General features: G+C 39.2%; 2 protein-coding genes and 1 long non-coding RNA gene across 5 annotated transcripts in view; 1 reads left to right on the plus strand and 2 right to left on the minus strand.

Annotated features, from left to right (window-relative positions):
- Positions 1 to 8,654, minus strand: part of CDKAL1 (CDKAL1 threonylcarbamoyladenosine tRNA methylthiotransferase) — a 378,544-nt gene extending 369,890 nt beyond the window's left edge. For both annotated transcript variants that reach the window (XM_077180180.1, XM_054642274.2), the window contains exons 1-4: positions 8,555 to 8,654; positions 6,773 to 6,810; positions 5,010 to 5,176; positions 1,998 to 2,110 (exon numbers count right to left, since the gene is read on the minus strand). In XM_077180180.1, coding sequence (XP_077036295.1) covers positions 1,998 to 2,110; positions 5,010 to 5,176 — 280 coding nt within the window. In that variant the 5' untranslated portion in view covers positions 6,773 to 6,810; positions 8,555 to 8,654. The remainder of the gene's footprint in view (positions 1 to 1,997; positions 2,111 to 5,009; positions 5,177 to 6,772; positions 6,811 to 8,554) is intronic.
- Position 8,655: 1 nt separating this feature from the next.
- On the plus strand, positions 8,656 to 12,578 carry LOC143694352 (uncharacterized). The gene is made up of 3 exons (XR_013182776.1): positions 8,656 to 8,780; positions 9,466 to 9,518; positions 12,321 to 12,578. It is a non-coding gene; the product is annotated as an uncharacterized LOC143694352 (long non-coding RNA).
- A 246-nt stretch (positions 12,579 to 12,824) lies between these two features.
- The window catches only part of E2F3 (E2F transcription factor 3), a 42,062-nt gene continuing 39,085 nt past the window's right edge, over positions 12,825 to 15,801 (minus strand). For both annotated transcript variants that reach the window (XM_077180203.1, XM_077180194.1), the window contains exon 7: positions 12,825 to 15,126. In XM_077180203.1, coding sequence (XP_077036318.1) covers positions 14,861 to 15,126 — 266 coding nt within the window. In that variant the 3' untranslated portion in view covers positions 12,825 to 14,860. The remainder of the gene's footprint in view (positions 15,127 to 15,801) is intronic.

A 15,801-nucleotide genomic window follows, 5' to 3' on the forward strand; every position in this document is an offset into this window, starting at 1 on the left:
AGGTTAATCCAAACACTTTTAAGTAATAGCTGTCCAAGACACTGTGACAACACACAATCTTTCATCTCAGTGAGTATTTCTATCTTTTCCCCAAGACTGTAACAGTTTTACATAAAACTAACAAATTCTAGCAACACAGAGACTGATTTACAAAATACCTCTTACAAAACATTTTCTTCTTAATTTTGCATACCGTAAACAATATTCAGTTTAATTACAAGAAATGTTTTACATTTGGATCATTTAAGCAACAGTTACTGAGTAGCTGCTTCACTGTACAGGACAAAAAGATTAAATCCCTATTTGATATCCTATCTCAACTTCTCAGATGACTAAATGTAAAAAAAGCCAAACATGCCTTCTTAAGAACAGACTGACAAGAATTACTTAATTTCAAAAGAAGAAACTACACTGCGTAATTTCTGCCTATCACCTAGAATTGAGGCTTTTTTGCTTGTTCCATTTAATGTATGTACACACACTAACATAAACTAAATCAAGACTTAGATTTAATAATGACTAGAAAGTAGTAGTCAGTGTCACATACAACTACCAAAATTACTCTGAGACTCCTCTCCCAGCAACTGCAACTTTTATTAGGTTTTTAATTCTCAGTTTCAGATTCTAGATGTAGACTTCATTCTATTCTAATGTCATAAAAAGTTAATTTTCAAAAAAAAAAAAAGTTATCGAAAATTTAACATAGATCCTTCCTTAGATCCTTCCTTCACTGCACTCCCATCTTCCCTACATCTCTCCTGGCAAAATTCCAGAAGCACAGAACAGTCATCTGAATCTTGACAAGCCAAAAGCAGCTTCTGGAATAATATGCATTAGAACAACAAAGGTAAAGAGGAATTAAATTTAAGAAAGCCATAAGGAGAACATATTTGTAATCTTATACAAACAGCTGCCACAAATAAGGGGTTTTGGACCAGTACTCAACTTGTCTGTGGAAAGAGCATACCTCTACTCCAGAGTTGTACTACTAATTTAATCATCACATGGGTTCCCCAAAGTAGTTCAGCACTTAAATAATTTAGTGTCTTATTTCTACATAAGAAAGATCAGCAGCAATAAAGAAAAATAAGATGCAACTGTTCAACAGTATCATCACACATTCATGTGAAAATCAGGAAGTCATTCTGTGAAATCAGTATTGTTTTTAGAAAAATGTCAGGAGAGACAACTTTGTGGTCTTTCAGTTTACAAGTTTAGGTGCAATACACACCTGAACTTGAATTAATTAATAAAATTTAAGTTTCTATTTTGACTAGTCAAAAGCTATACAAAAATATTCAGATATTACTTGTATATTGAAACATGGTATAAATCCAACTTTTCAACTTTTTTGTCAGCATATTTTGCATTAAGGAGATGAAATGTGGTCAGCATAAGCACAAGTTTGGACGTATTTTTAGGCTTGGGGAGGCACAACAAGATGATGGAGAGATTTTAAAATACTTGGAAGGAAAAGAGAAATAGTGTTCTCAGCTCTTTGAAACCTATGAGGTACAATCCTGTACTATCCCACCTCCATCATACTGATCATCCCTCCTGAAAGAATGTTTACCTGGAGTAGAGCACCTCTGCTCCAATGCAAACACACACATCACCAAGTGAAAACACTGCCTCTCTCCCTCTTTCCCTTGGGTTCCACCAATCACAAATAAACACCAAGAATTAATGGATTTCCCATCCACTCTTACGAAAACTTTTCAACTCAGTTTAGCAAGTAAAATGTGAAAAAAGACACTGAATTGCATCTATCTGATGTCTGCCCTGTCAAGAAAATCTAACCATTCTGAAAGCACTCATTCTGTAATCATTCTGCTTAATGCCAGGAAAACACTTTACCTCCTCACCTTCAGATCAGAAAGGGATCAGAAGTGGATTTTTAAAAGCATAATTAAGACTGAAAACATTTGCTGACAGCTTGACAGCTCTGAACATTCACCCCAGAAAAACTGAATTACAGGGCTCACTCATACTGTTACCTGTAATTTTGTATCCATATGCAGCCAGCTGTCCAGCCATGTATTCACCATCTGAATTATTGTGAGAACATCCCCATGTACGAATCCAGATTTTCTGAACACCAGGAATAATGCTGTCAAGTAAAAACAAATGAGAAATGCCAGTTAAATGACGAACAAGCTTCCCTGTTAAGCCCACTGAACTGACTAAATGAATTGTAATTCTTCAAACATAAAATAAGCAATGCAAGTAGTAACAACTCCAAAACAGCTGAAGAAAAACAGTAATTATGTGATTTTAGTGTAATGGGTATTAGGCCTTGATGAGATAGAGTAACAAAAACCACTGTAGGGCCGTGTTTTGTGTTTGTGACTGTAACAGTGTTAACACACTGGTGGTTTCAGCTGTCATTGAACAGTGCTTGCTTGTTTCCCACTGTGCTCCATCCCACCACAAGCAGGCTGCAGATGGACAACAGGTTGGGAGGAACATGAGCAGAATAGCTGACCAACAGGATAATTCATTCCAGATGACATCATGTTCAGCAATAAAAGCTGTGGGTTCGGCCTTTCCAAAATAACCACTGTTCTGAGACTGGCTGGGTACCAGTCTTCTTGTGGGAGGTGGCAAATGGCTGCTTTTGCATCACTTGGGTTTTTCCCTGCTCCTTCCTTCCTTCATTTTATCTGTCTTCATCTCAACCCACAAGTTTTCTCACTTTTACTCTTCCAGTTCTCTCCCTTGTGGTAGAGTCAATCCACCACAACTAGTAAGAAAAGAGATAGAAGAGAGTTTCAGCATGGAGAAGGTGCAGGAGCTGTAGGATAACAACAGAATCAGTACATTGCAGTTATGTTATCGCAACAACAAAAACTCCAACAAAACACACAAACAGAAAAAAAAAAAAATCCCAAACTTAAACTCCGCGAAGTTCTCAAAATTATTGTACCACGTAACAAGGAACCTTCAAGTGACAGCACTGAAATTAGGCCACCAGCAAACAAACTGCAACCTTTTGATATTACAGCATGCATTGACTGCAGTTCCCTCCACACAAGCCAGCTCTATAAATTAACTTGATGGCCACCAGCCACACGAACAGCGGAAAGCCCCCATCCCAACCTTTCCGGGCTACAGAAGCAGCATGGCAGACATGCAGTCTGGAGCTAGCACGTACAAGGCTCCAAAAACCAACAAAAAGTTCTGTAAGAAGCTCTCATTGAAATTCCTGGGATAACTGCCAATGAGCTAAAGATGCCAGTACAAGAACACCACACATCCTGGAACACAATACTGTGCCCTGCCTACAGCTTTTTTTTTCCTCCCCCTCCCCCCTCTACGCTTCTTTTTTAACAGACACTTCCCCTAGCTAAAAATAGAAATTTGTTGATGGAACATTAATGATCATTAACTGCAAACACAGGATATTTAGACTTCCTGCTGTCTAAACAACACATGTTCAATGTGCTTTCTTGGGTACAAAACACTAAAACACAGCCTGCTAGAGAATATATAGTACCTGAACGCTTTAGGGCATGAACTACTGGTGTGAAGTATCTACAGAGCACCAGCTCAGCTGTCCATACATTCCTGGCAGACTGGGGCCAATGCACCTTTAGGGGCATGCAGATAAAAATGCATTGTTATGCTTATAAAATCTCTTTTCAACATCAGTGAAAACCCAGAATTTTTTTCTCCACAGGAAATTAAATTTCCATACACAATTTATTTTCATTCTTATAATCTAGGGAAATTTTATGCACCAACTTGAAACTAATGTTTGGAAAAAAAAAAAAAACAAAAAAAACCAAACATAGATCTCAGACCTGCAGTAGAAACTATAATCAATAACTGAGCTGACCTATACTCTAATCAATTCCACTGCAGCAGAAAGTTGATTCTGTTCTTATGGAAATCACAAGTAGGAAAAACATAAAGAGGCATTTCATGCTTACTGCATACTATTTCCACTGAAATAAAACATTGAGTTCAAAAGAAATTTTACCATGTCACTTGCAGGATGTACACACAAGAAGTACAGCCTTTGCACACCCCAGGATGCAGAAAACGGATTTAAAAACTGAAGCAAGGCTGATGTACCCTTCATGAAAGGAGACTGGGTCAGAGAATACACAGTTCAGCACACTGAGCATACACAAGTCCCTGGGCCCTGACAGGATGCACCCACAATAGATACAGGGACGTACTGGAGACAGTCCATCAAAGGGCCATAAAGATCATGAAGGCACTGGAACACGCCTCGTAACAGAAGCAGGATCGGACTGCTCTGCCTGGAGAAGGCTCAGGATGATCTCATCAAAGTATATAAATACCTGAAGGGAGAGTGCAAAGAAGGCACAGCCAGGATTTTTTTCAGTGGTGCCCAGTGACAGGACCAGAGGCAACAGGCATAAACTGAAACATCGGAGGTTCCCTCTTAGCACCTTTTTCACTCTAAGAATGACCAAGAACTGGCACAGGTTACTCAGGGAGACTGCAGAATCTCCATCTCCTGGAGATATTCAAAAACTACCTGGTCAGAGACCTGCCAACTGCTTTTTTGTGGCAATGCTCAAGCAGTGGGTTTGGAAAAGATGACCTTCCAACCCCAACCCTTTTGCACCTCTCAGGATTTTGTTCCTATTACTCATTTCACAAGTCAAAAGGCTACTCCAGAACTGCATTTTGAAGAGCTCAGATTATATTTAGGTAATTAAGATTAAACAGACAATTTTTCAGAAATCCTTTACACATAAAAGCGTAACAGAAACCATTTTTCCAGTCTGATTATTCCATTCATCAACATCTCAGCAGTAACTGATTTCCACAGAAAATCTGTCTAGGAAAAGGAATTTGCTTAGGATTTATTATTTATTCTCTCTACATTCTATGCGGACTATTTTACTCATTTTTATCTTGTACACAGATTTCACATTAAGATATAACACAAACTTCCACCTTATTTTTAAAATCTGACAAGTGCATGGGAGACACAAGAAAAGCACCAGCACAGGGTCAGTGTAAGACTTTACCTGTCACTTGGGGGCTCATCATCTGTCTGAGTGTTCTTCTGGGAGTTGCGTTTTCGCACTTTGGGAAACACATTCCTTCTCACAAACTGCCGATCGTGTGGCTTCAAATCCTCTGCTGACACGATGTCTTCAATATCCTCAAGCACTGACTCACAGGCAGCAGGCATCTTCAAGAAGTGTTGGGAGAAGATTGGCATTAGGAAAGCATTTAAATACAAAACCAAGGCCTTGTATCTACTGCACATTTCCCACAAGGAAAAGTCAGATGTATCTCTAAGCATATGTGCAATGTATCACACACATGAGGGATACTGAGTACATAGAAACAATCCACTACCAGAGACATTTCCTGAATGCCCTCTTCCCCCAATACCTCGAACACAGGCAGGGAGAAAGTCACGAACCATATAGATTCTTAAGAGCTTATTTATAAATCATCTGTTCCTTGTCATCTCCTAACTCAAAACCCCTTCACCTCCTCTGACACAACACATTCAAGATACAGGTATTTTTAATCACGTCAGCATCATAATAAAATAGTGAGCTCCTGTCATATGATGGATGTACTTCCACTCACATCACAGAAAAAGAACAAAAGACACAGAACCCAAGTGACTGCTCCAGAGCCCATTCTGGCTCTCTTATCTGTGTGTGGACACTAACCAAGTATGTTTTCACAGTCCTTCTGAAAACAAACCAAACTTCCTACAATTCCTGATCCCACATGGCTTTCATCTGAATTAGTTCATTCACTGGAACAGTAAAATAAAAATTTCTGTTTTCAGGTAAAGAATGCTAAACAACTATACCTAACTAATAAAATATATATATATACTATAATCTGGCTAGAATAATATATTAAAAGATTGCTAATATTTAATTATATTTTTCACAAGAAACTAAAAATATATGTATATGTATCTCCAGCAGATGCGAAAATCCAGATCAGTTTTCAGGAATCAAAAAAAAGCCATTTGCTAGAAAAGTCTATAAAAAAAGCTACTGAATTAATTACACACCACACTGTGCTGTAACTCCTAGTTAGAATAAAGTCTGAAGTACCAGTGGAAACTCAGGTGTTTTACATAAACCAACAGCCTACTAGGGAAATCATACAAGGGTATTTCACAGTTTACAGGGAAAATACAACACTTTCCTAAGTGACCATGAAGAACAAAAAACCAAGGCTTTAATGTCTTTAAACTTATACTTCAGTAACTGAAGATTTGCTACTGGCATAAAAACACTTCCAGATGTTGCAAATGAATTATTGAAGAACATAAAAAGTTGAACACCCGTGCACTTTCCCAGTCAATCTTGCAAAATATACTTCAAAATAAAACTTCACATAAGCTGAACCATCACACATCTGCATTTAACTTAAAAAGGAACAGAATGATATCACAAAGAGGATGGATCTGCCCAAGCTACTTAGGCAGTTAGCATTCTTCTAGATAAAAAAAAACAGGATCTATACAATAATGCAGCAAAAGGCAAACAAAAATAAACATTTGTGAAAACTCTAGCAATAAAGAATGTGAGAGAAAGGTGGCATCTCATATGTCTAACTTACACCACTGAGAATATGTACAAATAAGTAAAGTTCAAATCAATATCTGGAAGGGAACAAAATGTTTTGATTTATCATTTTTTCTCTCTTACAGAAAAATACCCAATATAATGGAGCAGCTGGAAAAACAAATAACCTTAGCTTATTTCAGTGACCCATGGAACAAAGAACACAGCCAAACTAAAATTCCTACCTTTTTAAGCAAGGTATAAATCCTCTTGGACAGTAAACCTGGGGGGTGGGGGGAATAAGGAAGAGGAAAAGGAAAAAAGATATGGCATGAAAAAGCAGAACTAGCAGACAGAAAGCCATGAATTCATGTTATTGTCCAACAAGCACTCATCCTCCCTTTGCAGAAATACATTCCTTGCTCATGAGTTTGACCTCATGTGGAGCTGGTACGCATGCTGGCTGGCAAGGTGGAAGAGTTCCCACATTTTCCCTGTCTCCTGAACAGTGGCACTGTTCTTCTTATCCTTCTTCTATAGAGTCTTTTTTTTTCTAAGTCAGATGTATTTAAGTTATCTCAGACTTCCTCCAGATTCTGTCCTCAATCAGTTTAAAATTTTGAATGAAAGAAGGGAGAAAGATTAACAGCAAATTTTAGTTCAAGTCATTCACAGTTTTTTTTTTAAATTAAAACACTGTGGAAGTTATTTTAAAACAGATTACTTGATATCTGCACCAATTCCATATGCATACATGAGATCTCCTTCACAAGGAAAAAACAAAAATAAAGATGAATTCCTGCAGCTATTCTGGCAGAGGGACTGAAATAAGAAGTGATAACAAAATTAGAAGTTAATGTATTCTTCTCATACAGCCCAGCTGCACCTACAGAACGCTACATTTTTCTTTAAAAAAACATTACTTTAGACCAACATTAGAGCAATTTAAAAACTAGAGTTGTTTTAACATCTTGTCACAACCAAAACTTCCAGTGTGCCAATCTGGTTTGGTCACCCCTGCTCAATCTCCACGCACATTCAAACGGGGACCATCCATCCAGGTGGAAGAGGGCTGCTTTTTTCAGCTATTTACCAACACGTGTCTCTGGTAAAGTCCCGGGATTTTATTCCCGGCCCCACACAGAGCAGAAGAAAACTGCAGCGTTAATACACAGAGACTGAGTTTAGAGCGTATACGTATGTTTTATGTGTGTGTGTCCATATATATGTACATATCACAGAACGATGGAATTGTTGGCGTTGGAAGAGAGCTCCAGAGATCATCCAGCCCTGCCACGGGCAGGGCCACCTGGGGAGGTTACAAGGGAATGTCCCCACGTGGGTTTTGAACGTGCCGAGAGAGGGAGACGCCACAACCTCCCTGGGCAGCCTGTTCCAGTGCTCGGCCACCCTCAATGTAAAGTTCTTCTTCCTGTTAAAGCGAAACTTCCTGCCTTGTAGTTCATGGCCGCTGCTCCTCGTCCTGTCACTGGGCACCTGAAGAGTCCGGCACCGCCTCTGAGATATTTACACGCATTAATAAGATCCCCTCTCAGTATTCTGTTCTCCAGACTAAACAGACCTGGTTCCCGCAGTCTCTCCTCATACACATAAATATGCGAACAACGTACATACATATATACATACATATATATATATGTAGATATATATATAAACACACACATAACAGCGGCCCACGGGCGAGGGGCAGCCTGGCCCATGCACATCCCGCAGCCCGGCTGGGCTCGGCTCCCCCAGCCCGCTGAGGGTACCCCATCATCCCCGAGCTGCATCCCGACCGCCGGCCCCTCCGCAGATTCCCGCCCGGACGTTCGTCTCCTCCCCCCGAACTTAACACGCAGCCCTGGAGGGCCGCACAGGGGACGGGAGCATGGCGCGGGCAAGAGAAGGGCAACTCCGCCAGGCCGTCACAGCCAGGCAGGGGAGGGAGGGACGGGACAGGACGGGAAAAGAGGAGAGGGATGGAGGGGAAGGGGGCCAGGGCCCAGCCCGACCCCGACACTCACCCGCGCCTCACCCGTGCTCCGCCATCACGCCCCGCCCCGAGGCCTCGCGCGCGCAGCGGCGCCAGGACGGCGGCCGGCGGAGGCCAAAACAGCGCGGAGGGCTCGGCGCCGCCGCTTCGCCGCTAAAAGCGCGGTCTCCCGGAGCCTCGGCATTTCATCTTCGTTTTAATTGGAAAATAGCAATCCCAGCTATACCTATCCTGCGATGCTGATCTGATCCAAATGGGTGATGAGTTATTCAATCCTTTTCTGGCCACAACGCTCTTTTTTTATTCTTATTTTTATTTTTCATTGTTTATTTCCTCAAAATACAATGTTAGTGGCAGCTTTGCTGAATACTATAAAAGATATTGGTCAAAATATTCAGTATCAGATGGCTGAAGTTTCTGGCACTGTTTTTCTCCAAACTTTTCTGTTTGATATTTAGTAAAACACCAGGGTGGTTGTTGGATGGCTGAAGGTAAAGCTCTGAGCAGATTAAGCATGCAGTGTCCCTGCTGATCCAAGTGTTGTCGAGAGTGAGCATATTATTATTGCTTTGGCTTTAATATACACAGTTAACCTAAAACGATTATTTATATTGTATACTATATTTGTATTTAGTATATTCTATTTTGAGGTAGTCAGCTTTGGAATGTAAAAGTCACCATTTCCTGTAGTTGCATTTCAAACGTTAGGTTTCTCTCTTTAGAAGGAGCCTTTGGAATCAGTTTATTCTTAAAAAAGCAGATTGTAGCCTCTCTGGAACTGGAACGAAAGTGAATGAAAACCCTGGGTGTTCTCCATAATAGGTCTGTCGGTTGACTCACAGATAAAATGTGGCAACTTCTAATTAAGAATATCATCTCCCTCTCCTTTTTCTTACAAACTCGTGCTTACTTTATATAATTCTTATCTGACAATGCTCGCAGGAAGAAGAAAAAAAAAGAAAAGGAAAAAGCAGAAAATGTGGACAAAGGAACAGGTGAGATTTAAAGAAGAGAACAGGGACAGAACGAAATAAGCACCTCACTTAAATCAATCTTTAAAAACAAATCATTCTGAGCAGGACTGAGCACTATTAATATAATCCTGATCTCATGATAGAGTCATTGTTACAGCTGAAGATATATTTGCCTTCCTATTTGGTCTTTGCTTAAGCACACAAGTACTTTCCAAAGATGCTCTCAGTGAGACACTGTCTGATGTGTAGTAGTTTGTTACTTTTGCGGCATTTTTAGCCAGGAGAGAATGGAGGGAAATATTTCAAAATGGGCAGCCACACTGATCTATTTCAGACCACCTCCTATGGAGTAAGAAGTCCCTGCCAGGTCAGTAGCAATGGTATCTGTATCCCCAGTCAGCATTTTAACTGCTGCCTCCTAAGGGTAGCAATTCCTTTCCTTTCTTCTTTTCAGTTCAAAGTATTTCACATGCAGTCCTTGGATTCATCTTCTCTCTTCAGGGAGCACTGCACTGCCCTCCCTCACAGCTGTCCCCTCCAGCCAAGTGCTCCTGCTCTGGTTAAAAACCCAACTGGGCACACACCAGTGCTGACTTACAGCTGGCTAAAAGAGCAGACACAACCAAAAATCTCCAAATGGCCAGCACTGACAAGCACTACTTATTAAGGGGAGGCAGTGATCTCCAAGAGCAGCTCCCAGGCAGGAATAACCCATGAGTCCCATACCTAGTGACAGAAATAGGCCACACTGATCAGCTCCAGCATGATCTGGCAGAGCCTTTACCTTGTCCCGCTGCCAAGAATTCATAGCAGCAAGCAGCCCTTGTGCCAGCACGGTCCTGGTGAGCCCTAGGATGTAGCCACAAATTGGAAGGCGCTCTCCCAGTGCCATGGAAGCTCACAAACCTAAATTGCTTTGTAGCACATTCCTAGCAGGTAGCACAGCAGGGAGAGAAGGGAGCAGATAATTCCCCACTACATCTTGACTGCAGGAAGAAAGTTTATCCATACCTACCTGGGAAAACTGCTTCTTATGTGACAGTGGCTAGGAGTACAACTTCCAGTGCTGGCCTTCTCTGGGCTGGAGATACTGGAGTATACACGCTCCAGTTCCTTGAGTGTCCAAAGAAGAGCTTTAGATTTCATAATTTCCAAGTTGCCTGCAGACCTCACTTCCTACTCTTCAGGGCTGGTAGACTCAAACACATCAGCCTCAATTACTCAGTTACCTGAGTTACCAACTAAAGTCATAGGTTTTGCCAGGAGCAAGTGGTTGGAAAAACACAAAAACTGCTGGGAAAATTAAATCCAAATCTCAGCATCACATCCTGGTAAGTAGAAGATACATCCTTAGTGAGTTTAGAGCATCTCAACAAACATCCTTAGGGAAGGAAAATGGCCAGGGAGGTGAAGGCTCAATTTTTATATGGCAACCTAATTCTCTGGTAACTAAAATCATATCTGGGTGGAAATGGGTGGGAAGGTATTAATAAAAAAAATGAGAAGTCCCAAAAGAGACACAAGAAATTAGATCTTTTTTTCCTCTACTCTTGAAATTTAAGAGAATTTGGTTTGTCATTTGTGAGCAACATTCACAACCATTCAGAACTGGTAACAGCCTATTTTTTCCTGTCAAGTTTTAGAAAGAAAATAGTGGGTAAAGAAACTCGCAGACTTAATAAATTAAGCCAAGCAAGCATTCTTCTGATCATTGCTTAGCTGTAGAGTAATATGCAGGCAGATATTTTTCAGCATGAAGAGCAGAATGGAGAGATGAATTCTGCTTGTTTATGCTTTGGTTAGTATCACTTCACTGACTTTGCTATTCAGGCTCATGGTTCACTCAGTGTTGAGAACTGTTGGCTGCAGGAACACTAATGGCATTGTGCATTAATTGTGTTTCACACGGGGGAAAAAAAAGACATATAATAATTTTTTTGCTTTTAAACATATAGCTCTTTCATGCTACCTCACATATCTTGCATTCTTTCTACAACAGAGATGTTCATGTCAGCATCAAGATCAAGGTGCAATTTATTCTTTCAGGTATAAGTAAAAAGGAATATAGTTACTGTTTCTGGTCATTTGTAGGTGAATGAGTTCTTACTGTACATGAGTATGAACCTCCCTTTTTTTTTTCAAACCCCTTTCCTGTGTGTAAAGAAATAAACAGTTGCCTATCATTCAGGCTATGTTGGCAGATTTTTCCAAAACCTTTTCCATCTGCTGGCAGCCAAGGAATGCAGCACATACAGGCCCCAATAAAACCTCCCTGGAACTAATACTTGTACACTGAATAATATTGAGGTACACCGTGGTAGCCTGGAAGAGCAGGAATAAGTATTTTAACTGGCTGATTTTTTTATCCTGCACCTCAGCACATCCCAAGTTTGCAAAGCAGATACAGAAAGCAGAAGGAAGGATAGGGGAAAGTGACATGAAAACTAGTAATCAGAAGCAGATTCTAGGGGCAAATAAAAAAGTGCTTATGGCAAGTGGAGTACAGAGAAACTGAGAACAAGCCAGGGAGGTACAGCAGATATTTATTGCCACCTCTGCTTCAAAAGGAGATAATGGAACACAGACTTCTGGCCCTCCTTTATTATTCATTAAGAATATAGAGAGGACGTTTCAGTAATCTTCCTTTCAGTACTGTTGTGTGCAGATGTTTGAATATATACAGGTGCACAGAAAAAGTAATAGCCTTCTCCTAGTGTGCAGGAAGTCAACAAGACACAAGTGACTTGCTCAGAGGTACAACATTTAAGCAATCAACCGTATTACTGTGATTTTATTATCCTTTTTTTTTTTCTTTTTTTGCAGTTGATGGATGGCCATGTATCTAAAACGGTGCAGCACTAATACCAGAAAAGAAGTACAAGTTCGTAAATATAGGTCTGGTGCAAGGGACTGTTGGAAGTGACTCAAGAAAACACTTCTTTTCAAAGCAACTTTAGGAAACTTCTGGACAATTATTGGGGCAGGTTAAGCAGATCCTCAACAAGTACTTTAATGTTATTTAATCCTACAATAACACCATTTCTATCAAGTGTGCGAGAAGTCTGTTCATAATTCGTATGAGAGGAGAGGGAATAAATAAAAATAAATTTGTATAATTCCAACCTCTGGATCACCTGCTGTGTCTTTTATTTTTGTTTCAGTCTGGCTTAAAAAAACCCACTGAAATGTTGGCATAATTAAAAAAAACGGGATTGAAATTATCTGTCAAATGAATGTTTGCACTAATAACAAAAACAGTAACAGGTTTCAAGAAGCAGTATGACAGGCACCGAGACTAAGAAAAATTTAAATAGTTGTATACAAATCTAAAGTCTTTAAAAAATTTCATTTTTATTGATTCATTACCATACAAAATTTATTCAAATTACATCCATTTGAAGTGGTAAGATCACAGCTAGAGAACATGTCACCCTTTAGTAAATCTATTTACAAAACTCACCATAAAAGCTTTTTTTGTTGGTTTTTTCCTTTTTTTTTTACAGTATTTTACAGAGGTTTGTTTTTTTTTTTAAACTAGCATACAATGCAAAGCTAAATTAGATTAGTATTTTGCCCACACGCACTGGGACAAGTGTTTAATTTGTACAAAAAAAAGATGGTCTGCGTTAGTCTTCATTTTCTCTTCCCTCGCAAAAGTGCCCCTTTGTCTCGCAAATCTTCATGCTCACACAACTTTTACTTTCCTCTTCCACAAGACAAAAACTTTAAATACTACAATTTTATTTACAGATCCACATCTAAAAAAACTCTTAAAAAATTACAAACCAGCTAGAAAATATTCTGGCAGTGTTTACAAATTAATTCTATTGTACAAAACTGCTAGATAACTAAAGTGTGAGTTGAGAACATATATCAAATTAAATACAACTGCTGAATGATCTATGCAAACATTTGTACATATAAACACACACTTAACACTGTTTAACAGTTCTTTATGTGTTGCCCTTTATACATTTGTTATATTCTAAAACCCACACAGTCATACAGTTTCCTTATTAGTACTGTGACTTCTTGCCTTTTCGTGTGTGAGCTTTCATAGCAGCAACTCAATGGTACCAGAAAACCTGCATACATAATATTCTACTACAGTACAAATAGTACTAATTTTCTGAGTATGTCAGATAAGCACAACAGTAATGCAAACAAAAAGATTATATGGGCATCATCTAATCAACATTACATTAATTTAGCCCGGAACATGGCAAAATATTTTACACTCAAGGAAAAAAAAATTATTTAAGACTTCTTAGAATTCCTCTGACGTTCAAAAAATAAATATTGGTACTATACTATACTAGCAAAGATCTTCAAAAAATAAATGCAATTCAGTTGATGTGGTACTTACAGTTATGTACTTTGGAAAAAAATTAGTTCCATTTTGCTGGCGAAGAGAATTATAAAAAGCTGTAAGCAGAGGAAACTAACCCACTGAGATAAATATGATATATTGAACAAACAAAGCTTGGCATAAGTGTTTTCCATAGAGGGAAAAACCCACAGTGCATCTCTAGTAGGCACTTAACATGAAGCCCCACTTAGTACCACAAAAATTCTTGTACCAGTTCTAATGCACACTGGGGGCAGTAAAATTGAACTGTGCATCTTCGTTCTAGTTTAAAAAAAACAACCAACAAAAGCTACTTTCACACACACACACGCACACACAAGCGTTTTTAAAAATCTGCGATTTACTACGAGAAGTGGCAGAACTTTATACTTTTCAATATCTGCAATATACACTACATTTACAGTGTATTTTCTTTTCATTAAAAGCTTTTAAGGACATAAGTATTTGACCTCATAATGAGACATATACATAGCTCAAAATGAGCATTATGACAGCAATTTAAACATTCCCACAAGTAGCTCAAGAATCCCATTCCACTCTTTTGCATTACTTCATATTTACGTTCACTGCGTGTACAATCCATGTTGTGACACTCCAAAGACATGCATTCTCTGCAGAAGGCACGACCTGAAATACTATTACAAAATTGTGATTTAGGACTAAACCAGTTCATGGAGCCCTTCTCCGTAAGCCCACTTGTCACGGGAAGCAGAGACTGGGGGAGTGTGAAGACAAAACATCCACGGTCACCTGCTTGCACCTGCTGACTCGCAAGGCACTGGAGCTCGGGGTCAAGGAGAAGGCTCTGCTGTAATAGCCTTCCCTTGTTTCTTATGGTATTACAGGGAGTATTCAATTAAAATATCAGCACTGTTCAGGAGCCTAGTTTATTTAATAATGCTATTTTATGGTAAGTAGAGGACAACTCTGAATGACGGCAGGTTTTTTGATTCCATTAAAAACATAGTTTAGATACGGACAGAACTTAAGACAATCAGCTGTATATAAATTCATCCATCAGTGAAGGAAGTTTCTCTAAATCATAAGCATCAAAGAGGTCACTGATGCCTTCTTCATCCCCAAGGCTCAGCAAATAATCTTCCTGAAGCAGAGGAGGCAGCAAATTCACAAATGGTCCTTCAAAGTTTGAGGGAATTTGGTCCTCGGTCTGCTGTAGAAGGTTGGCTGGAGAAGCCAATGGAGAGATTGTTGCCATATTTACTGAGCAGTCACCTTGTCCTGAGTTAGCAGAAGCCACTTCTGTGACAGGAGCAAGAAAAAAATAAAAGTTGTCACATTTAATCTCTGTAGAAATATCAAACACAGATCAAACAAAGTAACCACTGCATAAAGGACCTTTCATAAAGAATCATTTCAACAATAAAAAAATGGCCTCCATATAATTGCTAGCTTGTTTTTGATGTGTTACAAAGGGCTTCTCAAAAATGATCATGTTGCTATCATCTCTGACTTTTCTATTAAAAAAATCATCTTACAAGATTTAAACATCTGTAGGGGGAAATAAACATTGTGAGATGCCCATTTTTCAATGGAGTTCATAGTCAAAACTGAGAATTTTCTAGGTACCAGATGTCATCAGTGAAGAAATGTAGCTTCACTTATACCCATACACAGAGATTTCTGCCTCTTGTGTTGAGATGGATCTTTACTGCTACTGTCTTATTTGAAAACTTAAAAGGAACACTATTGTCTCTTTCTTCAGAATTACATACAATTTGGTTACATATGATATGCAAATAGAAAACTTACTTTAAAGAAATGATGCAAATGAAAACTTATTTCTGACTACATCAACCAGAAATACATAGTGAAAAATTGATACCTTAGCTTTCCACTTAGAAAAATAAAGCCAAAGAAAAAGAGCTGGAAATCCAAAGTTCAAACTGAAACCTTTAATGTGAGCTTGAAGAAAGG

Source organism: Agelaius phoeniceus, chromosome 1, assembly GCF_051311805.1.
Source record: "Agelaius phoeniceus isolate bAgePho1 chromosome 1, bAgePho1.hap1, whole genome shotgun sequence".
Lineage (NCBI taxonomy): Eukaryota > Metazoa > Chordata > Aves > Passeriformes > Icteridae > Agelaius > Agelaius phoeniceus.